This window comes from Stenella coeruleoalba (genome assembly GCF_951394435.1).
Source record: "Stenella coeruleoalba genome assembly, chromosome: 3".
NCBI classification, from domain to species: domain Eukaryota; kingdom Metazoa; phylum Chordata; class Mammalia; order Artiodactyla; family Delphinidae; genus Stenella; species Stenella coeruleoalba.
Genome location: NC_137148.1, coordinates 8,667,045 through 8,686,482, shown reverse-complemented (window position 1 = coordinate 8,686,482; position 19,438 = coordinate 8,667,045). Strand labels below are relative to the sequence as shown.

The 19,438-nt window shown below is 43.7% G+C and overlaps 1 protein-coding gene across 4 annotated transcripts in view; it reads left to right on the top strand.

The window, feature by feature from the left end:
- The first annotated feature begins 21 nt into the window (after positions 1-21).
- Positions 22-19,438, top strand: part of ATPSCKMT (ATP synthase c subunit lysine N-methyltransferase) — a 29,583-nt gene continuing 10,166 nt past the window's right edge. The window contains exons 1-6 of one of the 4 annotated variants that reach the window (XM_079917897.1): positions 22-272; positions 6,160-6,449; positions 7,991-8,128; positions 9,639-9,689; positions 16,316-16,469; positions 18,359-18,506. In XM_079917897.1, coding sequence (XP_079774023.1) covers positions 260-272; positions 6,160-6,449; positions 7,991-8,128; positions 9,639-9,689; positions 16,316-16,469; positions 18,359-18,506 — 794 coding nt within the window. In that variant the 5' untranslated portion in view covers positions 22-259. Of the gene's footprint in view, positions 273-5,777; positions 6,450-7,990; positions 8,129-9,638; positions 9,690-16,315; positions 16,470-17,063; positions 17,096-18,358; positions 18,507-19,438 lie in introns of those variants that run through there. The other 3 variants (XM_079917898.1, XM_079917895.1, XM_079917896.1) reach the window with 3 other exon arrangements.

The window sequence follows — 19,438 nt, the reverse complement described above, 5'->3', positions numbered from 1 at the left end:
AGCGGCCTTCGGAAACTTCTATCATCCAGGAAGCTGTGGGGGGAAGTTGGAAGACACGGACGGGAACTTGAGAACCCACAAGCCAGGAGTAGATAGAAGTTCAACATTTATTAAATCTATAAAATTGACTATTTCTTGACAGTGGTTCCCAACGAGGAGCTCATTTACTTAGAGCATTATATTCTCCCTCCTTCCCACCCCGGCTCCGAGGAGATGGTAGAGTCCACTTCCTGTTTTTAAAACTACCGGGGATCTCGCGATGGAAGAAGGAGGTGAGCGCGGCCGGGCGTGATGGTGTGTTCCGGGCGCGGGCGGGGGCGCGGCGTGGGCCTCCTGGGCGTGGTGGTCAGTCAGGCGGGATGTCAGCGATGCAGCAGGTCCGTGTCGGCGCGGCGGGACTGGGAGCTGCGGGGCCGCTGCTCGAGCTCGAGGTCTGGGGTTCGGTGCTCAGTGCTTGTACCTGCGGCGGTCCTGGTATCTGGCCACCGGGAACTGTTCTCAGCGCTTCAGAGCGAATAACTCACTTAATCCGGAACGGTCTTCTGAGATGTGGGCACTGGAGTCACACTGTCCGGGTGGGGATCACAGCTCTGCCACTTACTAGCTGTGTCTTTGGAGAAGTGACTTGTCTGCAAAAATGGCAATAGTAACAGTAGCATCTCTGTTTACGGCTGCTTTACGGATTCAGGGAGAACAGTGCCTGGTCCCTAGCAAGCTCTGTTTGTTTGTATTATGTGTTTGTTAAAGAGATTTGTTTGTATTTGTGTTTGTTAAAGAGATCGCCGTTTTGCACGAATACTCCAGTAACTTGCCCAGAGTTACCCAGCTAGTAAGAAGCAAAATGGCCTGGCCTTGCGCTAAGAGTCCCACTCTGAAGCCCTGTGTTGTGCTGCCTCTGAAAGATCTTTTCCTGGCAACCCTGTCTAAGTAATACCAGGTCCTCTGAATCCCCTCTGCTGCTTTTTCTTCGGAGTGCTGATCACGACGTAATACTTTCTAGGCTTAGACTTATTTATTATGGGTTTCCAGTCTCCCTGCACTCTAGCTGCTGTAGAATAGGGACTTACCCTGCTGTATTATTCCTAGCTTTTATCGGCTGCTCAGATGTTGAAATGAATGTGTGGGTTATAACATTTAACTGTGGCCTGAAAGTTAAGAACTGGCTTTGTCACTGGATGGTTGGTGGTGGGCATTTAACCTCTCCTGTTGCTTGGCCCACTTCAGTGGTGCTCCGAGGACATTTTGGCTCTGGTCTCAATTCACTTTGGCTTGGCCAAGTCAGCGTTTCCTCATTCACGGTGATGAATCCTGTAATCCATTTGGTTCATTAGATTGTCCTGAAGTATAGGAAATGTCTAAGGATGTCCCCTATGCAGTTTATTTCCTGTCAAAACATGGAAAAAAAGTTTTTTTCTAATGTCAATACATTCTCTATTTCAAAAAGACACAAATGACGTTAGACTAGTACAAGAAAGGCTTCTTAAGGGACAAAATAATATACGTTAAAGGGACATAAAATATATGCTGTAGTTTTTCAGCCTGTATGTATATGCAAGTACACGGTGAACAGCCCTAAAATATTGTGACGTTCAAATATAAACCCCACTTTAAACAAACGTCAGGTCCCAATCCCCAAAAGGCCTGTCCTTTCTTCCTGGCCTTTTTCCTTTGGCTTGAACTTGGATAAGAACCCTGTACCTTTTTGTGCCTCTGTCACTGCCTCTAGCTTTGGCTGACCCAGATCTGTCACTGAAAATTGAGATTTTCAACCATTATCAGAAGTCAGTAACTAGGCAAGGCTGGAGACAACAGAAGTTCACTCTTTTGGGTCATTTACTTTCGACAACTGGCTCCCTCCAGGTGCTCAAAAATAGCCAATGGTCCCCACAGCTCTCATGTAAAGGAATGTTGCCATGTTCAAAAGAGCACATGTGACGGAAATCTTATGTCATTTATATGACAGTATGACTGAATCTAACATGTTCCATCCAGAGGATTAGACATTTGTAGAAGCAGTCTTGATTTTAGCTTTGAATCTTTAAGGATTGGCTTTCACTGATAAAAATCAGTACATTTTTTACTGAACGGACATAGCAATATTTTGGATATATACATTGGATTTACATAGTAACTTCTTCAAAAGCTCATGCAAGTTTTTGTGACGTTGAAAGACTTTTGCAGGTCTAAAAACTTGACACAGAAGATTGAGTGATTTCATCAAGGGGTACACTGCTGCCAGTGTTGACTTTCTAAAAAACACAAATATTGTAGTGCTTTTGCACAGAAAGTTTCATCCCAGTGCATAAGAATAAAGTACATGTTTAACCTGGTGTGCAAGGGCTCCCCCGTCCTTCCTGTTTTATCTCCCACCCCGTGCTCATCAAACTGCTCCCCCGCCTTCCATGCCTTGGTTCCAAGGTGTCCATCCTTCTTTTGAGAATGTCCCTTTTCTAATACAGGCATCCTTTGCTTTTTGAAAATGAACTTTACACCACTTTGCTTTTGTGAAAAGCCTACATTAGTCCCTGTTTTCCCAAACTGAAAGGAGTCCAAAGAAGGTTTTTGCTTTCATGACAAAGGGGGAAAAGGGAACACAGCGTGCTGACTTAGTTTTGCAGGGAGCTGTCCCGGAGGCAGTGTGCACCCCGGCAGCGGGAGCAGCCCCGCCAGGCTCCTTCCCCAGAAACCACACTCAGCATCCAGCCGCCACAGCCCTGAACTGTGTCTGGGAGCATCCGTGCTTCACCTAGATTTCTTTTGCTTTAAGCCGTTTGGCTTACGAAAGATTTCATGGAAACACTCTGCTTTTGGACAGTGGGGGAAACCTGTACCCTCACGCCCCGCTCAGATTCTGTTTCTGCCGACACCTTCCCGGTTCCATCATTGGGATCAGTCTTTCCTCCACCTCCTGTCGTATTCCCATGGCGTTTGGTACACGTTAGAGCATCTCTCACAACCTGCCTTGTAACTGTCTCCACTGGGCCCCCACCACTCACTCAGGCTAATGGGGGCCCTGAAGACCAAGAGTTCATCACATCTTTTGCTGATTAAGTTGAAGGGCCCATGTGTACACAGGTGAAACCGTTTGGGTCATCTGACTCGTGTTGGTCTAATCAACTCCCTATTGGCTTATGCTGACTAGAGAAACAGTCCATCAACAGACAAGTGGATAAACAAGATGTGGGCTATCCATGCAGTGGGATATTAAATATTTGGCCATAAGAAGGAATAAAATGCTGATACATAGTACAACATGGATGAATCTTGAGAACATTATGCTAGGTGAAAAGTCACTCACAAAAACCACATACTGTATGATTTCACTCATGAAAGTCTGCTTTCTTTAGAGACAGAAGGCAGATTTGTGGCCGCTTAGGGCCAGAGGGGCAGGGGGGAGGATGGGGGGGTGATGGCGAAAAGCATAAGGGGTTCCTTCTGGAAGTAATGAAGAAGTTCTGAATTTAACTATGGTGATGGTTACACATATCTGAATCTACTAAGAACCTTTGAATTGTACACATCAGATGGGCAAATTGTATGATATATGAATTACATCTCAATAAAGCTGTTAAAAATTGTTGAGCCCCCCTGTGATAGTATTGAGAGTAATAATAATAGTGGCCAGTAGTCATCACTTTCTCTCTCGGGCTGTGCTAAGGGCTTTATATGCATTGTTTATTTAACTGACCCAATAACTCTGTAAGGATAGTATTATTTTAGAATGTTACAGGCAAGGAAACTGAGCCTTAGCAACAACTAGTGCCACACAACCTGTTCAGTTCTGAGACTCCAGAGTTGTGTGGCTGGAATCTTCCTAACCACTGTCCTCTACAGTTGGAATGCCTGCAGGAGGATTTTACACAAGGCAGGACACATGTGCCTTGACTTAAAAAAAAAAAAATCAAATGCACTTCTATTAGCGTGTAAGTTCCTCCATACAATGCTGAAAAGTATAAATGAGAATGTATTTAACACTCTTGCTTTCTATCAAACACAGTCACTTTCCTAAACTTTACTTTTACTTTACTTCCATCGCCTGCATCAGCAATAGACTTTTGTTGTTGTGTCTGAACTGGTTTTCCTCCCTGATACTAGTTGTAAAACTCACTTCAGGGCACCTCGGGCAGCAACAACAAAGCTGCAACAAAGATGCTGAGGTGGGTCAGCTCCTCCCCCCACCCCCCCAAGCAGTGACTCACAGCCGTGGGCCAGCTTCTGGTGTGTCCTGTGTTCACATTTGGACCTCACCACAGCTGTGACAGATGACCACATCTCATGGGTATGGTAGGCGGAAATAGGTCCATGTTTGAATCCCCGGACCCTGCGAGGCCGCTACCTGGGGAGCAACTTGGCAGATGTGGTTAAGTTAAGGACCTTGACGTGGGGGAATTATCCTGGCTTGTCTGGGTGGGCCAATGTGCTCACAAGGGGAGGATCCCTTTCCTATAAAGGAAAGGGGGGCAGGGCTGTCAGAGGAGGTGTCGCGATGGAACCAGAGGTTGAGCGATGTGGGACCGGTGGCCGAGGAATGCAGGTGGCCCATCCTACCCTAGAGCTTCCAGAAGGAACACAGCACAGCCAGCCTATTTCAGGCATCTGACCTTCAGAACTGTACGTTAATAAATGCGTGTTTTTATTTATTTTTTCACACACACACACACATACACACACACACTGTATTTTATTTTTACAGGAGATAAATAGACTGACACCAAGCATTGTAAATGGATGACCACGACAAAAGCAACAATGATTGCAATTACCAAACACGAAACACACTCACACTGTGTCATAATGTTGACATTCAGTCCAGGAATCCTCCACTGTAACAGCTCCTTTACTTTGCAGTGAAAATTGATTTATATATTTTTTGTCTCTGAGTCCTTGTGGGATTTTTTTTTTTTAATTCAAACAGAAAGTCACAAAAATTATAATCATCCGCATCAGCTATGCATGTTGTTTTAACCCACCAACTTTGTGGTTATTTCTTACAGCAGCAGCAGGAGACTAACCCAGTGGGCCTTTTGTATGGCTTACTAACGCCAAAACTATGAACACTACTGCCTTCGATGGATAAGACTCTGTTGTCGCCCCTCCTCTCACTCTCCTTTTTCCTGCAGATTCCTGTGGTTTTGGTCTTAGCGCCTCAGTGAGATGGAGAGCTGGTTCAGGGCAGCGATGGGCTTGTTCCCTGTGGGGTTCAGGTGCTGGGCGCTGTTCTGAGTGCTCTTCCTGTATCCCCTTGTTTCATCCTCACAAGGATCCCATGATCCTCACCTTACAGAGGAGGAGACTGAGGTTCGGAGAGGTGAAGGGTCACAGCTCTTAGTGAGGGGCGGAGCCAGGGTCCTGACCTTGGCAGCCTCTGCAGCCGTGCCCTTCGCTCTTGTGCTGTGCTCATCATTAATCCATTTAGAAATTAATTTCAAGTCAATTTCAACTTAAAAAACTTGAGATCCTATTAGGAATACTGTTCTAAAGGATAAACTCAAGAGGAGGTTATGTAAGTTACCATTTGTTTCCTCTGTAATCAGTGACTAGAGTTTGTTATATTCTGTACTTGTGATAACATTGAAATGCTTATTTTATTTTTTGTTCTTTGTGGATCTGCTTTAAAAATCTCCTTATTACCATATTTAGTAAAACCTGAGTTTTGTCTCCTCTGTACTTCAGAATTGAATTTGTACAACTGGATAATTGATGCCTGACCAATTTTGATGTAGAATACTTTCATCCTATTTGAAATAGGGTAATAATCAGACATTTTCATGCTTATTTCTTTATGGGGCTTTGTTCTGAACCATAAAAATATGGAGTACATAGTTAATATTTGAATTAACGGATACTGATTCATAAAATACCAAATAGATTGGAACACATTGTTTTCTAAGGAAGATGCCTAGAAAAAAAATCAATATGTTGGAAAGAAAAGGTTTTAGTCTTCCATGAGTATTGAATACTTTTCTGTAAAACACTTTAGTTGCTGGACTCTAGAACTCATTGTGGAATTCTACATTTGTAATTTAAATTGTATTGAGCAAAATTATCCTTTAAAAAGCATGAGTTTATTTGTCAATAAGAATTGTAAAAAAAAAACCCCACTACCTTGGATTTCCGATTTGGTGCTACATATATCTTTTCTGCTTGCTCTCAATCCAGGGACACCCCCAGAAACACTTAAAGAAGAAAGGCAGTCAGGATGTGTTCCACCTACAAGTCTTGAGGGCAACAGTTTGAAGAAAAGCAATTGGGGGTTCTTATTTACTGGCATTGTTGGGGGGACGCTGGTGGTCGTGTATGCTGTGGCCACACCGTTTATAACACCAGCCTTCCGAAGAATCTGTTTGCCTTTTGTACCTGCAACTGCAAAGCAGATTGAAAATGTTGTGAAAATGTTGCGATGCAGGAGAGGACCCCTGGTAGACATCGGTAGTGGCGACGGACGTATCGTGAGTTATGCGAAGATGTTTTAAGGTTTATGTTGTTTCAGGTTTTAAGGTTTAAAATTTCTGTTTCACATTTCTTGTGAGGCTTATGCAAAGACTTGCTAAATTGACAGCCTAATTAAAGTCATTTAATTTTGTGTTTGTTTGGCTGAACTTCTAAGCCCTTCAGCGGGATTTTGGAATTTATTTTTCTCAGATTTAATTTTTCTTAAAGGTGAAAGTGCACTGTAGATCTGCCAGGTAAAAAGGAACAACTAATTTGTAATTATGAAGTTGTCCATTAAAAATCTTAGGCAGTAGAGGTGACATAACCAGAAGAAACATGTTAAGTCATGTAGTTTGTTTTACATTTTTTGCATCATAAATGCTTCTACATTTACCTGTATTTATACAAGTATCATAATTCCTGTGTGGTAATATTGAGTTAAATAAGGAAGAGCCAATGTGTTGAGCCCCACTTATCCAAAAATCAGACTTTCAGTGACTTCAGCTCATTGTGACCCCAGCTGGGAACCTATAAATAAAGACTTAAAGCCACTGACTGGCCAACGGTGTCCCTCGTTGGGCAAGGTGGCACCATCTTTAGGCCTCCCCCCAGATGATGAGCAGAAAGTGAGGATAGCAGAAGCATAGGCTCGTGTTCTGGAAACATTTAGTGTGGAAACCAGCAGGGTACAGCACCTTTCACTGCCCCTGCAGACGTGGACCCTGCAGTTTCATGGTAGTGACCTGGAATAATCAGCAAGAGTGACTTGTTTTGAAGAAATCCGGGGATTATATATTAACTAGGAGGACATTTTAAAATCCAGATATGAACGCTTTACATCTCTGGATGGTCTCTTTCTGGTTTCTAAGAAAATGGCAAAGGGGCGACACCGTAGTTACTTGGGAAATTGCCGTAGATGGGACAGTTCCTTCAGGGCTGCTCCCTTGAACAGCGGTGGCAAAACAGGGTGAGCAGAGACCGCAGCCCAGCCCACCGTCCCTCTCACCTTTGGAGGCCGGGGACGTTCGGCACTTGACTTTATCCTGACTCGTTCCATTTTGCTTTTACCTGTTGTCGATTTTGAGCGAACCATCTTTAAATACCAAGGAAATGTGTAATTAATTGCAGGTTCCTCACTGACCGGTTGTTCTCATTGCATGTTACAGCTAGTTCACAAAACAGTCTCCAGGCTCGCTCAGTTCGCCTGCTGCTGTTCCGTCAGTGATGGAAGGAGAAGGCAGGTTTTCAGAAACTTTTTGTCAGCCCTTCCTGGGGTGGGCCAGTCCAGAATGAATTAGGCAGCTGTCCAAAGCAAGCCTGTTCTGATGCTCAAGGTGAAATCTTCGACAGAAAAATAAGAAAACTGAGTTTAAATGGACGGGCATTACGTTGTCCACAAAGCTATTGTAACTTCAGAGCCCCACCTTTAAATGGTGTCTTGAACAAACACCTTTTGATTGGATGTTTTATGATTATAGACCATAAATAGGAAGTTTTCATATCATTTGACTATGTGAGTTGATGTTTTTCTTATTTTGAACATGGCCTCTCCCCACAGGTAATAGCAGCTGCAAAGGAAGGATTCACAGCTGTGGGTTATGAATTAAACCCCTGGCTCGTCTGGTACTCCAGATACTGCGCTCGGCGGGAAGGGGTGCAGGCATCGGCCAAATTTTACATCTCAGACTTGTGGAAGGTAAGTAAGGCAGAGGATGGTGCTAGGAAACTCCACCCCCAAACTTTATAATTCGTGATTAGTATGACTGAGAACTGAAGATGTATTAAAAGAAGAAATATAAGTGTATATTTCAGCATAATGAAATGTGAACAGCTTTTAAATTGATACATTTTACAAATCAACACTACTTTAGAGTAGAAACTTCAGGTTTATAACTTATAGGTCATGTGAATACTAACATTTTATTTACTCAATTTAAAAAGTTCTCATTTCTATTTATTATGCAGTGATAAGATTTGGATCTCTTTTGGAAGTCTTATGCATCGTAATATAGGCATTAACTTGTTAATGTCATTCTTGGTAAATAGTAGGTGTGTGTGTGTGTGTTTGTATGTGTGTATGTGTGTGAGTGTGTTTATTTGTGTGTATATGTGTATGTATGTGTGTGTGAATGTGTGTTTGTGTGTATATGTGAGACTGTTTATGTATATGTGTGTTTGTGTATGTGTGTGTATATGTGTGTGTATGTGTGTATGTGTGTGAGACTGTATATGTGTGAGTTTGTGTATGTGTGTGTCTGTGAATGTGTATTTATGTGTGTGTACATGTGTGTTTGTATATGTGTGAGTGTGTATATGTGGTTTATGTGTGTGAGTGTGTATATGTGTGTGTGAGTGTGTGTATGTGTGTGTGTGTGTGTGTGTATGTGTATACATACCTAGAGAGAGACAGAGGTGGTGCAGGAGAAAAGAAGGGATCCACCAACCATGCTGTCATGGTTCCTTCATGTCTTCATAAAGCACAAGATATTTCTAAGTTTACTTGTTCTCTAAAAAGTGCCCTGTAATTTTGCTTTAGGAATGCTCCATAAAATGCTTTTTCTTAAATAACAATTTCCCATTGTAATATTGTCATCAGTAGCTTATAAAAATTCACTCGAGTTTTATTCTGTATATACGTAAATGAGCTCTCCATAGAGTAAATAAAACTTTTATTGGGCACTAAGAATTTTGACTGGTGAAGCACTTTTTCCCCCAGTTTTCCAACTAAAGACCATTTCATTGCATCTTTTACTTAGTATTTTAGAGAAGAGGAGGGGGGCTAGAATTCTAAGGATGGCTCAACAGGAAAAACAGGTGGTTCTGAAATCCCTTGAGCTCTTGCTAAGCTCGTTTGGTAGAGAGTGGAGTAGAAAGTGGGCCAGGGGTGCAGACGGCCCGGGCTACCTTGATGAGCACCAGTGGTCCCTGGATGAGTCACTGCCTTTCTGACAGTTGACCCCGGGCGGCCCTGCATGGAGTGGCTGTGAAGATGAGATGAGATAACTTACGGGAAACTTTTGGAAAACTGTAACAGATGAACTAACACGGGCGAAAGTGTGAATGTGGGAAATCTTAAAAAGGACCACTCTTTGCGAAAACCCACTGTTGGGTGAAATGGGAAATTGCTACTCATTTTGAAATAAAACTTAAGCTAATGTATGGCTTTCAAAAATTAATCTGTGAATTGTTTTTTCCCTCCCCTTTAGGTCACTTTTTCGCAGTACTCAAATGTTGTTGTCTTTGGCGTGCCCCAGATGGTGAGTATGCACTCTCCTGCCCCCTGCGTGTTTGGTTCTAGGTTATGAGGGGGCTTCCAGCCCGAACAGACCACCTATCTCAGGCCTGCTCCCCCATGTGCAAAATGACAGCCTCCCAAGATTCTGAGGGAACATCGGATTTTAGATCATTGGTTTAACAAAGTACTTCAGGGCCCTAGAAGATTAATCATAAAAGATCCAGTCTTGTAGTTTAAAACTTTTGCTTCAGATAAAGGTCTCAATGATCTACCTAAGCCCTAAAAATTCCAGTCTGAAAACTACTTTATGAGCTCCTGGTGTCTAATATGGGTGGATATTTTCACGTTCACTCACTTATATTCTGTTGAAATCACTTGGGAAAGTTAAGGGAATGTTCCCTTGGAGCTGATCATTCCTTGGATTTTGCAGTGAGATGATTTTCAGGGTGCATGAGCGTTGACTAGTTTCAGCTGACCTCAGTTGACTGATTTGTATTGAACTCTGACTCTGTACTTTCACAAGTGAAAATGCTGCCGCATCAGACTGAAAATGATCCTAAATTTAGCCTTTGGAAAGGTGACCAGAATGGGATGCTTTCATTGTAATTGTTGGTTTACAGACCATAGTAAGAAATCCCCCTTCACTTTTCAAAGTATATAATTGTAGCCATAATAATCTTGGTAAAATTGGATGTTTGCTGAAATGCCACTGTATGACTGATATGATTTTTAATTAAAAAAAAAAGAAATTTACTTTTTTTGTTGTTATACCTTCTTATTCATACCTTACTTTTTGTTTAAGATGTGTCAACGCTGGAGAAGTTTTGTCTTACTGTTAGGACTTTCAGTGCGATGCCATTTTCTTTAAAAAGTCTATTTAGAAGTGCTTTTGTTAGATATTCTTGAAAGTGACAGGAGCTTATATGTTCGTAATTCTTAGCAAGCCTAAAATTAAGATGAAACCTCCGCATCTACACTTCTGTTATAGAAATGAAAAGAGGTAGAAAGGCATGATCCCTGGTTATTAAAAGAAAAGAAAAAAAACTATTTAGGATCGTAGAATTGCTATGGAATTTGATGGTTATTTCCTACTTATTGTGAAGTTTGGGCATTCTTTTGGAATAATTAGCATTTTGGGGCAAATAACTTTAATTTGAAATCTGTACTTTCTAAAAATAGAAAGTTGCTGTTTATTCCTCGCTGTCTTGAGAGGCCCCGTGGTGGCCGCAGCAGCTGTGTCCCAGTGGGGGGCAGCAGTGGCCTTTGCTGGGCTCTAGTTCCTTGTGCTTCTAACCACTTCTGTAGTCAGTTTTGGGAACTGTTCACTCAAGGGAAATAAGAGTGTGTAATTTTGAAGAATACTGTTATGATTATTGTCCGTTCTTCTGTACACAGAGAAATCTTAAATAAGGAACTTGCAGCATTTCACTGTTCCCAGAAAAAGGGAGCAGGTGAAATACACGAAGCACCCACGTTCCCTGGGTTAAGAGGGATTCAGCCAACTTGGAGTCTTCCATGCAGGGGGATCGATCGGGGTGCAGGGCCCAGATGGCTTCTGTGGGTCTGGGGGCCCTGGTTTCCGGGTGGAGGGCCCTGCTTTCCCCCTTGTCAAGCTTTGCCTACGTGGAGGCAGTGAGCGGAGGGGAGTGCTCCCAGGGGACTCACGGGGCCGGGTCGGCCCTCTGCAGGTCGTGTGAGCGCTGGAAAGTTCTTCAACCCGTCTGGGCCCCATCATGCCATTTTCTGTTAATAGAATGCATTTCCCTGGCCAGTTTCCTGGCAGTGGCTCGGTGGCTGGACAAAGCCAGCATGGCAGGAAAGGTTTCCAATGGCAACTGAAGCACACATTGGCCGCGAGAAGCCGGAGGATGCTTAGGGAGCTCCAGAGGTGCGGACCCTGGTGTTACCCATCCTCACTCTGCCCCTGGTACCGGGCTGGTGCTTCCTAGCAGCTCTGTGCAGTGGTAGCTCAGATGAGAGCGGCCCTGACCTTTGATCCTGGGTGTGTGTCCGGCGTAGCAGGAGTAAGGGTGCCAGTGGACCTGGCAGGCCAGTGCTAGGATGGTAAACAGCCGCACTTAACACAAGCTCATGCCCCAAGAGTGTCTTCTTGGAATGTGGAGCAGATCGGTTGTGTCCTTGTTGAAAACCCTTCCGTGACTTCTTGCTACCTGAAAGCAGTGAGGGTAAGGCCCGGCCCTCCACATGGCCCGAGCGGTCCTGCTTCCGCCAGCCCTCTGCACACCAGCTCCATCCTTCTGTTGGCCCTTAAACTGTACTGTGTGGGGTTGTGTGTGTCCTTCCCTCTGACTTCAGTGCCCCCAGCTCTGGGCCTGGTTAGGGAGCGTCTGCTCAGCACTCGCAGGTCGGATGTCTTTTCCTTCGAGGAGCCATCCCTGATCGCCCTGTGAGACAAGCCCCAACACCCCCGACTTCCAGAGCCCTTTCCTCTCTCTGAGGACACATGGCCGCACGTTTCCTTGTGCGATGGCTTTGGTGCTGTCGGCCATGGGCGCCGCGCACTGTGAGCTCAGGAGCAGGGCGGACCTGTCGTCCTCGCTGCCAGACCTCCAGCTCAGCAGCACCCGGCCCCGTGATGGCCCAGGAAACGTGTGTCAAACGAACGGATGAATATCGTATAAATACACGCATTAAGTACACTCTTCCAGTGGGCTATTAAGTTTCGTAACTTCAGAGGATGACTCCTTTAATTTTAGTTACGAATCCTGTTATGACTTGATGAATGAAAATACTATCATCATGTTCTGATCAAGAAACATGATTCATGACCAAATCATTTATCATTCATTCATTCATTCAGGAGCAGGTTCCAGGAGCAGCAGGGAGGTGGGCAGGAGGAGGGGAGCAGGGGAGAGGTGGGGTCCGAGAAGAGACAGGGCTTGGGCGGGAAGGACACAGGCTGCCATGGGGAAGAGATGGGGAGGAGCCAGGGGACGGGGTCTGAGCTCTGGCAGGCATCTGGGCCATCGATGGAGCAGCTGGTGAGAGGTGGTCCAATTCTGGATGCGTTGTGAGGAGAGAACCAACAGGGTGAGCAGGCAGATCCAGTTGGGGGCACGAGGGAGGAAGGAGCCCAGGGCGGCCCGAGGTGTTTGGCCTGAGCTGCTGGAGTTTGCTGAGCCCGGAAAGGTGCAGGCAGAGTGTGCAGGGACGGGAGGGGAGACCAGGAATTCCACGTGGCCTGTGCAGTCTGGGACGCGTGTGGATATGTCAGGTGGGCGGCGGTGGATGCCAGGAGTCTGGGGCATGGGAGGGAGGGCTCGTGGGACATTAGTGCCAGGAGTTGAAGCCAAGGAGTGGCTGAGGTCACCTGGGGAGGGGCCGGAGCCGTGTAAGGCCTGAGCCTTGACCCCCAGCAAAGGACTCGAGGGGAGGGGGAGGGGGAGGGGAGGAGGGGAGAGGGAGGAGGAGGGGAGGGGAGGGGGAGGGGAGAGCAGGTGTGTATGTGGGTTACTCCAGAAGCCAAGAGAAGCCCGTTCCAGGGAGGCGTGACCAAGTGGCTTGGAGCTGCAGGTGCACTTCTCTAATGTGTCTTACGCCTTTGAGCTGGTTTCAACTTATGTTTAAAGTTTTGAAGATGTAATTAGAATACGATGAGTTCGTGTCACTTTGAAACGTGTAATTGTATGAATAATTTTGAATTTCATTAGGCGGACGTGGCACATCATGGCTTCTCTTTGTGTATGATATCAAGACCCAGGTTTGTTGCATATTTATGTGTAATTTAGTCAGTTAATTTCTTATGATTGAAATAGTGCCTTTCATTTGTACGTTTATCTTGACTTAGCATATGACAGTCATTTGGAAATAAAAGATCTGTAAAAAAGAAAAGAAGAATGGTAATGTGAATAAATTTATAATTGTCGTTTCTGTGAACAAAATTACCATAAGAAACATCTGATATTTTGGAAAAACACATATTGTCCTATTCTTTGCTTATTTAATTTTTTCCTTCAAGGAAGAAAACTTTTCCTTTTTTTTATTTTTTAAAAAAGCAATCTTTTACTAGCTGTTAAAAGAATGGAAATATTCCATCCTTAATGGAATTTATTCTTTGTTATCTTGGTATTGATTCTAATGAAGAATCAGAATTCTGGCTCACTGCAGCCATAGGTCAGGTTAGAGGAATTTTTCCAAACCTTTCTTTAAAGATATATAGGTGAGGAATAAAATCTTCCTAGAAGCCCTATTGATTTGTTCATCTTGATTTAATTGGTTACTTTTAAAGGGAGTAGGTTTTGCTCAGATCTTGGTTTCTAAATATCGTTTCTCACTCAGAGGAACCGGGAATGTTTGAGAAATGGCTGATTCCGGGGCTGAGGAAGGGAAGACACAAAAGCCTGGAACATTTTGTTGAGCCCAAATAGCAGGAGGTGCTCAGAATGTTTGATGGGGCACATCGACAGGAGAGAGAAGCCAGCTTGAGGGAGTTCCCAGTGGCCAAGCTGGGACAATTTGTGTGCTAGAGTAAACAAGGACGATGGTGGGTTGTAACCCATCGAATGAAGTGAGAATCTAGGAGTTCACACTTACAGTGATGGAGAGACAGAAGGGAAAGCTATTCCTCGACGTTTTGACTGTCGATCTGGGAGGAAGGATGGAATTAGCAAATTGCCACTTTCAGTCCTTACAGTAAAACTTGACTCAGGCAGAATCATCAGGAATGCTGCATTGAGAGGGGCAGCTGGATGAGTAATAGGACATTTGCATCTTCTCAAGGCGTCTCCCCGCAATTGCTTACCCATTGCAAAGGAGCAGTAGTAACCAAACTGGAGACACCAGAAAGCTCCTTGACTGAGTGGTACGTCACCCTCAAAGCAGGAGGACCCCATGGACTCGGGACCGTGGAGCCCTGCAAAGTCCACAGCCCCGCTCGTGGGGCGTTGCCAAGGACGCGCGCACCGAGTCATCATGAGCCCGTGTCAAAGGGACGCCCGGTAAATAACTGGCCTGTGTTCTTTCTTTTTTTTTTTTTTGCTGTATGCGGGCCTCTCACTGTTGTGGCCTCTCCCGTCGCGGAGCACAGGCTCCGGACGCGCAGGTTCAGCGGCCATGGCTCACGGGCCCAGCCGCTCCGCGGCATGTGGGATCTTCCTGGACCGGGGCACGAACCCGTGTCCCCTGCATGGGCAGGCAGACTCTCAACCACTGCGCCACCAGGGAAGCCCTGGCCTGTGTTCTTAAAGGAGGTTATTGTCGTGAGAGACTAAAGGAGGCTGAGGAACCATTACAGCTCCATGCAGTGTGGGAGCCCGGCTGTGGGACAATGTGAAGGACATTACTGGGACATTTGACAAAATTGGGATGCTATTGGAATTATTATTACTGGAATACAATGTTAAATTTCCTGAATTTGATAATTGTGCTGGGTCTCTTTCTTAGAAAACACCGAAGTATCAAGGAGTAAAGGGCCATGTTGTATGCGACCTGTTCTCAAGTGGTTTAGAAAAAATGTTCAGAGAGAGGGGAAGAGAGTAATAAGACAAACTATTAAAAATTGGTGAACCTGGGTAAAGGAATACAGGAGTTCTTTGCTCTATTCTTGCAACTTTTCTATAAATTGAAATTATTCCAAAATAACAAAGGAATAAAGTAGAAAAGATGTTTTTAGGAGGTGAAGGTGGTAATATAATTTTAGGACCTGAAGATAAAATTTTAAGCAGCTGTTAATTTGCTGACGTAATTACAATGTCAGTACTCTTAGCAAGCAGTAAAACTCCTCCTTCACAGATAGTAATAAAATTATGCAAAAGTGATAAGAGGATTTTATTTTTTATAAGTTATGTTGACTATCAAGAAATTAATTATCAGTGTATTATGGATGCATTTTTAAAAACTATGAAATAGCGGGCTTCCCTGGTGGCGCAGTGGTTGAGAGTCCGCCTGCTGATGAAGGGGACACGGGTTCGTGCCCCGGTCCGGGAAGATCCCACATGCCGCGGAGCGGCTGGGCCCATGAGCCATGGCTGCTGAGCCTGCACGTCCGGAGCCTGTGCTCCACAACGGGAGAAGCCACAACAGTGAGAGGCCTGCGTACTGCAAAGAAAAACCCCCCAAAAACTATGAAATATTTCATCATATTTCAAGTTGGTAGAATGTGTATATTTTTTCATGGTCTAATTATACAATTTTTTGTTGATTTTAGGTGCTGTTGATTTTAAGATGTACCATTGCTATTGGGAAAGAAAAAAAAATGTTGCCAATTATAGTTCTAAGACAATGTCAATTGTACGATGTATCCTGATTTCAGACATGTTAAAAATGTGGAAAAAGATAAATAATTGAGACAGGTAGATTGAAATGTTTAGGTAGGTAAATAATTTAAGGCTGCTTCTCACATTAATTACTGCCACATCATGATTTTAGTCAGGAAAGTGAACTCTGTGATACACATCTGCTATAAATGGCAAATTTTATAATTGATACTAGAATATTCTTATAACTGTTGTTCATGTGACTTCTGTATTTTAATGGATTATTTGATGATGTATTTATGCCCAGGAGTGGTATTTTTACAATCAGTAATTTTGCACAGGCTTTTTTCAGGGATGCAGATACAAAAGGACATTGAGAAATCATTTCCTCCGACTATCCGCTCACTGAAATGATGGCTGTCGTTCTCCACAGATGCTGCAGTTGGAGAAGAAGCTTGAGCTTGAACTTGAGGACGAGGCTAGAGTCATTGCTTGCCGGTTCCCCTTCCCACACTGGACCCCGGCCCAGGTCACAGGGGAGGGGATAGACACCGTGTGGGCCTACGATGCCAGTTCTTTCAGGAGAAGTAAGAAAAGGCCCTGAAGATCCGTGCATTTCCAGTTGGTCATTCAAATATAAACTTTATCCAGAGAATTTTCTGAAGTGTTGGGGGTCTTTGATTTTATAGAGACTTAAGGCTGTGTCTTCAGCAAAGAGGATATTTTTCCTTGTTATGGAATGAGAAATTATGATTGCTTTCCTTAACTTTTGGAGAAAATAAACAGAAGTTGAGAACAGCAGGTAGATTTAAAGCTTCTTTCATGGTGTGTTCAAAACAAATGTGCTTACTGCTTTTCATGCACTCGGGTGTGTGAAAATATGGATGAGCTATGGTTGATGGGTGGGAGAGATGTCAGCAGCTCTTCACATTATAAAGAACATGATGAGCTATGGTTGATGGGTGGGAGAGATGTCAGCAGCTCTTCACATTATAAAGAACATGATGAGCTATGGTTGATGGGTGGGAGAGATGTCAGCAGCTCTTCACATTATAAAGAACATGCTTTAATGCCACAGATGAGAAGAAACAATTTAAAAGGAGGGAATGCATTTGTAAATGTTTGCAATTTCCTGTAACTTTATTCACACTTGAGATTTATCTCTTTTTTTTCTGTACTAGGTCAAAATTAATTTTCTGAAGGATTTAGAGAGGTATTTATATATATATATAGTTTTAAAATTTTTTTTAAAAATTTAATTAATTAAGTTATTTATTTATTTTTGGCTGTGTTGGGTCTTCGTTGCTGCACACAGGCTTTTCTCTAGTTGTGGTGAGCGGGGGCTACTCTTCGTTGTGATGCGTGGGCTTCTTATTGTGGTGGCTTTTCTTGTTGTGGAGCATGGGCTGTAGGCGTGCGGGCTTCAGTAGTTGCAGCAGGCAAGCTTAGTAGTTGCGGCTTGTGGGCTCTAGAACACAGGCTCAGTAGTTGTGGTGCATGGGCTTAGTTGCCCCGCGGCATGTGGGATCTTCCCGGACCAGGGATCGAACCCGTGTCCCCTGCATTGGCAGGCAGATTCTTACCCACTGCTCCACCAGAGAAGCCCAGTATTTATATTTTATAACACTTATTAGGAATATTTTTTTCCAAAGTTAGTGGATTACTGTATTTTGTTGAATCTAAGCTGTGCATGTGTGTGTAAATGTGTGTCTATAAATACACATTTTAACAAGTCTGAAATTGTGATGTACCTTCCAGTTGATGGTGTCTTATCACTGTAATTGGCAGTGCTGTACTTCATGATGTAGTTGTATGTCACCCACCATAGACAGAATCTCAGATATGATGAACTCTGGTATTCAGAGAAGACACAAGGTATAGTGGAGTAGTTGGTATGGATTTAATAGTAAAATAAACAATCCTGAGCTTTGGTGTAAGCCAGACCTGGGTTCAGATCCTGCTTTCTCATTAGCAGGGACCTTGGACAAGAGGCTTTCCCTTGGTTTCCTGAGCAGCCCTGTCATTGGGATAATGATACACTGAATAGGGGGCTGGGGACCGATCTGTAAAACTCATGGCACAAAGTCCGTGGCCTGTAAGTGGCGTTTATTATTTTAGACACTAAAGAAAAGCTTGTTCACAGAAGTTTCATATTATTTCTGCTAGTCACTTCTTTATTTTATGAAAGCAGCCCTTTATTTAATATTTCTCATTTATGAGAAGAGACTTGACTGATTTAGATAAAGACAAGTTAAGGAAAACCTCTGAATGTGAGTAGACAAGCTTCACATATCTGAAAAATTAATATTGAATGGTGGTTGAATAATCCTTGTGTATCATGGAAAATAAACTCCCAATTATATACCTGAAATCTAAATACCAAAGCATTTTAAGAGAGATTTGATATAAAGTGAGATGGTTTGCATCTTTAACTAAACTGATAAAAATATGATCAATTTGATAATCTTCATTTTAGTGAGAAGCCACTGTGGACTCATTCATTCATTCAGCAAATGGTTATTGAGTGTCTGCTGTATAATAAGCTTTTCCGATTCAATGGTTAATGACATGCAAGTTCCTGAATCTTATGGGATTCGTGTTCTAGAAGAGAGACAAACAAACAGGTGAGTGAATGTCACTGTGTGTGAATTCTCTGGAAGAGGTAAACAGTGGGTGGTGTAGAGAGAAACTGTGTGTCTGGGGTGAGGGGCTGGGATGTTGGGGACATGTGTCAGGTTTTTAGCTGTCACCATCCATCCGTTTCCCAATAGTCCCTGATTTCCTTACGAAGAACAAATTCTTTCTCGCTGTGTGTAGTTTTGGTGTCTTCCCCTTGCTGCCACCTTCCATTCCAGCCAGACCTGTAACTTGGCTGGGTGCATCTGGAGAGGGACCTCTCGGAGCTCCCTGCCAGGAGGGTGGGGTGGGCAGAGGCCGGGTTTTGTGGAACCTTGGAGGTATTCCATAATTTCCTAGACATATTCCTGCTGGACTTGTAGAGGCATCAGGCTATCTGCAGAGTCATGTATGACTTGACTGTTTTGGGGGTTCCTCCTTTAGCTTCTTGAGAATTAGATGATGCTTGGTCCTGCAACCTTAGAGAAAAACGGACCGTTTCATAGAAGTTCTGTGATTCATGGCATCTGCAGGGTCTTTAATTGACTTTTAGTTCCTAGGTTAAGGATACTGATCAAATTTGCAAACAACATGAGGCAGGGAATGAGAGCTGCTATATTTGATGTCAAAAATGGGATTCAAAAAATGTCTATACAGATTGAAATCAGAGGCAAGTGCTAACCTGATAAAATTTAAAGTTAAAAAAAACAGTAGAAATACAGCTTAGGGTTCATGTAGCATAACAGGAGCCTTTGTGAACAGACCTGGAGGTTCCATTAACACTCAGGTGCTCAAAGACTTGAGCACATTTCCATCTGAACGAATCTTTCTCTGGAAGCATGGCCCCAGGATTGCAATGCTTGTGTTCCCCAGGTGTGCCAGGTGGGCACCTCATCAGACCCTCAGCCAACTCTGGCATTCAGACTTCTCGAAATGCTTA